The 8,251-nt window shown below is 40.3% G+C and overlaps 1 protein-coding gene across 4 annotated transcripts in view; it reads left to right on the forward strand.

Annotated features, from left to right (window-relative positions):
• Positions 1-3,103, forward strand: part of LOC139413355 (semaphorin-3F-like) — a 97,055-nt gene extending 93,952 nt beyond the window's left edge. For 2 of the 4 annotated variants that reach the window (XM_071160613.1, XM_071160615.1), the window contains one exon: positions 281-859. In XM_071160613.1, the coding sequence (XP_071016714.1) occupies positions 281-715 (435 nt within the window). In that variant the 3' untranslated portion in view covers positions 716-859. Of the gene's footprint in view, positions 1-280 lie in introns of all 4 variants that reach the window. The other 2 variants (XM_071160614.1, XM_071160616.1) reach the window with 2 other exon arrangements.
• The last annotated feature ends 5,148 nt before the right edge of the window (positions 3,104-8,251 follow it).

An 8,251-nucleotide genomic window follows, 5' to 3' on the forward strand; every position in this document is an offset into this window, starting at 1 on the left:
ACATCGAGAGACAATGGAAAACATCACTAGAGCACTTTTATTGAAGTGGAATTGACTGTCGTATTTAAATGCAGATCAATGTGGATCATGTTAGTGGAAGAATGTACAGGTAGACATAACACTGATATATTGATATAGTAGGTGGTTGGTGGTGCTGGGCTGCCAATAAGAACAGGAGATTAGCTGTCAGCTTGGCCTCTCCACTGATGTTACTATCCTGGCTTTACATCGTGCCTCATTTCATCATTGTAGATTCAAGTCATAACTCTCTCTCTCTCAGATGCGCTCTGACGGGCGGGTACTGAAGACAGAGCAAGGTCTCCTGCTGCGTTCTCTCCAGCCCTCAGACTCCGGGGTCTACCAGTGCACGGCCACAGAGAAGAACTTCAAACACACGCTGGTCAAGCTGCAGCTGGTGGTCCTGTCCAGCCGAGCCATCAACAACGTCCTGGTGGAGGGTGGGGGACTGGGGCCATCTGCTCTCCAGTCCAGCGCTTGGACGCCCAGCGCGGGTCAGTACAAGGACCTGCTGACCATCCTGAGCCAGCCAGAGATGGGCCTGATCAACCAGTACTGTCAGGACTACTGGCAGCTGGGAGACCCCATGATGGGAGCCATCAAGGCCAATGACATGAAAGAGCTCAAGGAGCAGAAGAAACCACGCAACCGCCGACATCACGGTGAGGGAGAGGACGAAGAGGAGGTGGAGACATGAGGGGTCCCTCAACTCTCCCAAACTTCAACCGCACCCCAGGGAAACTGGGAAAGACTCAATTCAGGAGACTGACAAGGTGAAAGAAAATCAAAACCCACAAATAAAAGAAATGGAAGTGGGAAAAAAACAAGTCATACAAACAAACACAGCCCACATCCCTTTCAACAATAAAGTATATGATACACAGTATTTATTGTAGGTTGTATATAGTATCATTCTGTGGATTTCTTTGTACTTATAGAAAAATGCTCTTTGTGTATAGGTACCTTTTGGGTAAATGTTATTGTATTATTGTTATTAATTGTATTATTGTTGTTACTGTCATTACAAAAATCTTAATCTTTCCATCTTTCGACATTGACAGCTCTGTTTGGAATGTAAACTCTGTTGGTAGTAAGCTGAAAGGGGTCATTGTGTAAACAGATACGTTAACCGAGGGTTGGGGTAGATGGGGATATAATGGTTTCTTGTTTGCCTTGACTGAATGTCAATACTCATATTCTCAGCTCACCAGGAAGTGTTTGAACATACAGTAACCTCACAATCCGTGCATAAGGACAAAGACTCCTGACTCCAATTTCAGAGGATGCACAAATGGCCCCACTCATTGGCTAGCTGTCCATTCTCCCTGTGAACCTGTTGTCTAAATGACTATGTTGAATACTGTTGCTGCTAAGCATAATTGGCTCCCCTAATAGGTTGATGCTATTTATTTTCGGCTTCATTGGTTATTCCTCACTGTACAGTATGTGCCATTAACTCAGGCAAACCAATTGTTAAAAATACAGTGTTGCCATGTAGCCTATGCATGAAATCATCTCTAGATTACCAGAGTCCGTGAAGGGGGGGGGGGTTGAAACTAAGGTTATTATTGAATGGCCAGGTCAATCGAATAGATTGTTTAACAAAGACTGAAAAAAGGATTAAAACCTTACCTTTCAGCAGCTAAATTGTGGTAAATGACATTGTGAGAATCAGAAAGTAAACTTACTCAGAAGAGAAAAAAAACACTGTAGATACTTATCAAAGTAATATTTTAAGGAAGTCTACGAGCTCTGTTTGGTATATTTTGCAATCTAAACATCGAATGGGACTGAGTTTGAGGTACAGTAAAGGGTCAAGGTTGTGCACAAAGGGCATTATTCTCTTACCTTCAAATTATTCAATTGAATCTTATGGAAGGTATAAGATATTCAAAACATTGGCCAGGGCCAAACCTAGCACACTTTGGCCAAATACATTTCCTTTTGGTCAACAAAAACAAAGCAGAATTCAGTTTGAGATCAAGCGATGCTAGAGCGGAAGAGGCGAAGCGAGAGGGAAAACTGGGCCCAAAATCTGTCTTCACCTGCCATTTTTTCTTATTTTTTTCCTCTCACCAAGCAGAGTTTTTGTATGGAGGTCAAAGAAAGTGTAGAATTTGGTTAACAAAAAATGTAATGGCTTATTTGCTACTTGTGGCTTATTTGATCGAACAGAAGTTTCGCAATGCTTAAGGTTGTTATGAATGTACTGATATAAGAAGGACACGTCACCTCCCGGCAACTTTGAGAAAAAACACTTTGTATCGGAGTTGTGCCTTTTATCACAATCGTATCTGCCTTCTCATTGGCTAGAATGGTCCCACCTGATATTGCCTCCTACCAACTACCTTCCATTTTTGAAGGCATTTATTTTCATTGTTAGAGAGGTCAATGGAGTATCTGATCAATATAATGGATAATCTATGGCAATGCCCAGATCACTTTCACTCAGCAGCCATGTTGGTTCAAACTAAGAGCCATCTCTTTTCATTTACCGGTGCATTTGGATTCTTCGACTTTACATGTGAAAAAAATAAATGTCCTCCTTACACAACAAAACATTGTAACAACGTTGTGACAATAACCAAAATATTCATTGTGTGCATGAATATGTATTTGTACTGTAATTATGAAACAAAAAAAACTGTTGTAGTTTTTCTGTTCTTCAAGTGTACAGTATGGTCAAACGTCAGCGAAGACATGAGGGACAGCCTCAGTGCAGCATAAAACAGAATGGAGGAGAATTACTATGTGTAATGTACCGACAGATATTGATAGGCTCTCTTTTCCACGCTTCACTATGGGATAGTATTCATTCCCAGAATAAAACCAGACGGCCCCTGTTACTCTCCTCCAGTTGAAAACAGGGTGTTACAGCAAAAAAATGATTGTACAATTTCTTGGTATTTTTAAGGTGTCTTTTATTTCTTTTGGTTTTGTATTTCTTTTTTTGTGTTCTTTTTTGCTATCAGTTAAGATTCAATGCACAGAGGTGATGTTATTGTAATTACTTGTGTAAATTACTTTCTCTTCCCTTTCCATTGTTGTTGCTGACTAATAAATTAAAGCTCTATATTTTATAAAATATAATGCTCTGCTTTTATTCTGATGTACGGTGTGATGTTTCCATATTATATTTGTGTATCACTCAGAACTTTTGGGAATAAATGTTCCAAGCTACCATAGAGAGAGAGAAAGATGAGCTACCAGCCATTTATGGCAGACAAGGTCATCATTGGCAGCTTGACTGACAGTGACGCTCTGTTATTATCCAAGATGGAACCCTGGGAGGAAATAGATGCGTAGAGCTTTTCTTCAGCCTTAACATTTTTATCATCTCCTCTCATATTTCAATACGGAATCACATGGCCTATACCCTCATTACTAGTAGATATTATCAAATGGACTGTATGATTTGTTGTGGTCGTCAAGTAACCCCAACAGCACACATTGTTGTTGTAATCCCGGACAAAAACACCTGAGTCAACTAACCATCAAGTTGAAAAGTAGAATCAGATGTGCTTGTCCGGGGCCACAACAAAAATGTGATCTGTTGGAGGTACTCGAGGACCGGAGTTGGGAAACACTACCTTAGAGGATGGCGCTGACTACAAGGCCATGGGAGACTGCATGGTTAAAGCAGTGTCTTGAGGATTTCCACACCTTGTAAAAGCCAAGACAGCGGGTTAGAAATGACCCTTTCCAGGCAGCACCAGACTGAGTCGCTTTCTCCATGACCGATCTAGCTCATGGCCAAACTGACACAGTAGCCCCTATTATACCTTGTTCTAACATGTGTCTGTTGTGCGGATCTTGTCCACATTCTGATTGAGCCCACATTTGTCGACAGGTGTAGACAATCAAAAGTCTCATTGTGATTAGATCTTCCTGACCGCCTCTGGAGGTAGTCGAAGACGCATATTGTGCGGATGTCTTTGAAGTGTAAACAAATCCAGACAACAAAAGCGTATACATTTGGCCAACGTCACGGTTGTCTCGCCCTGAAAATAATCACAATAGCCAGCTGAATTAAGATCATGGTCTTCATTTGAAACCAGTGGATCGTATGCGGTTTGCCACAACCAAATATCGCATTCAGCTCTGAATAAAATGGCCATATAGAAATAAAGATATTTATGAAGAGATATCGTCAATCCAGATGCTCAGATATTTATAAGTGGGGACACGATCAATGTGGGCACCATCCAATGTACTCATGCATAAATCATCAGATACATTTTTAAGTGTTTTGGGAAAATAAAATATACTTGGATTTACCTGCATTAAGTACCAATTTCAGTTCCACAAAGGCAGATTGTAGCTCCGAAAGAGCCTTGTAAAACGTGGGGGCAACAGCGTACACAACAGTGTCAGCTGCATACAGGTGTATGTACTTTTTTAGCAGATAGACCAATATTGTTTATATACACAGTAAAAAGTACAGGACCTAACAGATCAATGAAGAGGGCAACACAGTGTTTCCTTTTGTCCATACAATTTACCACATCAATTAAAGTGATGCATTGGAGATGGTGTTATGACCTGACCTGAAAGCAGATTGCTACGAACTGTATTCTAAGTGTTTATAAACACTTAGAATACAGTTCTTAGCAGATTGATAAACACTTAGAATACAGTTCGTAGCAGATTGATAAACACTTAGAATACAGTCCGTAGCAGATTGATAAACACTTAGAATACAGTTCGTAGCAGATTGATAAACACTTAGAATACAGTTCGTAGCAGATTGATAAACACTTAGAATACAGTTCGTAGCAGATTGATAAACACTTAGAATACAGTTCGTAGCAGATTGATAAACACTTAGAATACAGTTCGTAGCAGATTGATAAACACTTAGAATACAGTTCGTAGCAGATTGATAAACACTTAGAATACAGTTCGTAGCAGATTGATAAACACTTAGAATACAGTTCGTAGCAGATTGATAAACACTTAGAATACAGTTCGTAGCAGATTGATAAACACTTAGAATACAGTTCGTAGCTAGGAAAGATCTAAGCTGAGAGATGATCAAAGAGTAAAAAAAAAATTCTTCACAAGACAGTTCAGAGATTGGCCGATAATTATTTAGGTCGGAGGGATCACCTCCTTTGCGGAGATGGAGCACATGGGCCGCCTTCCAAACCCTGGGGAAAGTACCTGAGATAATTGTCAGGTTAAAAACGTGTCAATAATTCTGCAATCAGGGGAGCAGAAAGCTGCAGTAAGAAAGGAGCAAGCAGATCAGCCCCAGTGGATTTATTTTTTATTTTTTACATCAATCTTAATCAAGGCGTCTAACACATCACAAGTAGAAAGTTGTTGAAATGAAAACAAAGATTAACTATAAATTGACAGGTATTCCATCGAGCTAGCTAGAGGGTGGGAGATACATTGAAGTAGACCAATGTTACTTTAAAGACAGCTATAACAACAGGATGTGCTCTCTCAGCTAGCCTACAAGGCCTAATCATGGTAAAAGTAATACTTATTATTGTAATGATAATAATCGTAAGGGCAAAAATAATTAGAACAACAACGCTAAGATGAAGTGTCAACATTCTCTTCTGTCTCTCCCACAGCACACAACAGAGAAGCCCAGAATCACAAATGGCTTTGTTGGGCCAGGGAGATTGATTCTGAACTGGGAGCAGTGAGAGGCAGCAGTTTGGCATCCCATGAAACTGCTTGATTGTTCTGATTTGACCTTCAGAAGATCCTCAGTCAGTGATTGGTCTTTTCCAGTCAGTCACACCCACTCCGTTACTCAGAACTGATAATCCACTGACATCATCAGTGTCCTAACCTGGGGTGGTTGCCTGGTGGGAATTTGAGCAGATCAACTGTTAACAATTACAATTGCAATGTACTGCATGGAATACTGTATATAGGGTTAGTGTCACATTTAGGTTTATTTACAAATTCCAAGGTCTTGGCTGAAAAAAACACTTACCTACTTACTACCTGACCAAGAAAAACTCTAGGCTCTACTTATCAACACAACACAATATTGGGTTAGCAAGGACAGACAGTCTTGAAGGATAGAATCATTGGGCAACTCTGCAGTGACTTGACCTGGGTAGGCAAAGCAGATAAAAAAAAGCGGGCAATGCTGCTCCCTGCTGGACAGTTATAGCATAAACCATGTCATTAGTGGACTAACATTTTTTTTTCCACAAGCATTTTAAAGCCCAATTTAATTTGTATCGCTGAAGAGTAATTTCCGATCGAGCCCACGTGTGCAGCGTTTACCGGGAATGCAGTCACCTCTGTCGCGGGAACATTGTCTTTCAACTTATATCACGCTGTAATGCAGAACTTCCTAGATAAAGATTGAATAGAGCCCTTAGCATAATTGTTCATACACATTAGTTATTCCATTTATTAATTTGACCATCTGCAAACAACTGAATGGCAATGTCTGTTAGTTATACAGTTATCTTATACTCTTGTTCTTCTACCCCTGCCAAAACGCATACAGTTGAAGTCGGAAGTTTACATACACATAGGTTGGAGTCATTAAAACTCGTTTTTTAACCACTCCACAAATGTCTTGTTAACAAACTGTAGTTTTGGCAAGTCGGTTAGGACATCTACTATGTACATGAAACAAGTAATTTGTCCAACAATTGATTGCAGACAGATTATTTCACTTATAATTCACTGTAGCACAATTACAGTGGGTCAGAAGTTTACATACACTAAGTTGACTGTGCCTTTAAACAGCTTGGAAAATTCCAGGAAATTATATCATGGCTTTAGAAGCTTCTGATAGGCTAATTGACATGTTGGATGTATTTCAATGCCTACCTTCAAACTCAGTGCCTCGTTGCTTGACATCATGGGAAAATCAAAAGAAATCAGCCAAGACCTCAGAAAAAAAATTGTAGACCTTCACAAGTCTGGTTCGTCCGTGGAAGCAAGTTCCAAACGCCTGAAGGTACCACATGGATCTGTATAAACAATATTACGCAAGTATAAACACCATGGGACCAAGCAGCCGTCATACCACTCAGGAAGGAGACGCGTTCTGCAAATCAATCCCAGAACATCAGCAAAGGACCTTGTGAAGATGCTGGAGGAAACAGGTAGAAAAGTATCTATATCCACAGTAAAACGAGTCCTATATCGACATAACCTGAAAGGCCGCTCAGCAAGGAAGAAGCCACTGCTCCAAAATCGCCAAAAAAAAGCCAGACTACGGTTTGTAACTGCACATGTGGACAAAGATCGTACTTTTTGGAGAAATGTCCTCTCCTCTGGTCTGATGAAACAAAAATAGAACTGTTTGGCCATAATGACCATCATTATGTTTGGAGGAAAAAGGTGAAGGCTTGCAAGCCGAAGAACACCATCCCAAACGTGAATCACAGGGGTGGCAGCATCATGTTGTGGGAGTGCTTTGCTGCAGGAGGGTCTGGTGCACTTCAGAAAATAGATGGCTTCATGAGGTAGGAAAATTATGTGGATATATTGAAGCAACATCTCAAGACATCTCAAGTCAGGAAGTTAAAGGGTCTTCCAAATGGACAATGACCCCAAGCATACTTCCAAAGTTGTGGCAAAATGGCTTAAGGTCAACAGAGTCAAGGTATTGGAGTGGCCATCACAAAGCCCTGACCTCAATCCCATGGACAATTTGTGGGCAGAACTGAAAAAGCGTGTGTGAGAAAGGAGGTCTACAAACCTGACTCAGTTGCACCAGCTCTGTCAGGAGAAATGGGCCAAAATTCACCCAAAATATCGTGGGAAGCTTGTGGAAGGCTACACCAAACATTTGACCCAAGTTAAACAATTTAAAGGCAATGGGAATGTGATGAAAAAAATAAAAGCTGAAATAAATCATTCTCTCAACTATTATTCTGACATTTCACATTCTTAAAATAAAATGGTGATCCTAACTGACCTAAGGCAGGACATTTTTACTTGGATTAAATGTCAGGAATTGTGAAAAACTGAGTATAAATGTATCTGGCTAAGGTGTAAGTAAACTTACGACTTCAACTGTACATACTTTCGTCTGGAGGAAAAACCTTCACCTACAAACTGCATTGTAGCATTTCACCCAGTAGATGGCAAGGCACACCAGTGGCCATGATGAAAACAAAATGCTATGATGTACGTATGCTTGAATGTCATTCATGCCTTTGTAATGCGTCTGGGTTCAATTGCCAATAAATCAATGAGACAAACTGCACATATTCATCGTCTTTATAATCTTTGTCCACTG

The sequence above is a fragment of the Oncorhynchus clarkii genome, chromosome 7, assembly GCF_045791955.1.
Source record: "Oncorhynchus clarkii lewisi isolate Uvic-CL-2024 chromosome 7, UVic_Ocla_1.0, whole genome shotgun sequence".
In the NCBI taxonomy this organism is placed as follows: Eukaryota; Metazoa; Chordata; class Actinopteri; order Salmoniformes; family Salmonidae; genus Oncorhynchus; species Oncorhynchus clarkii.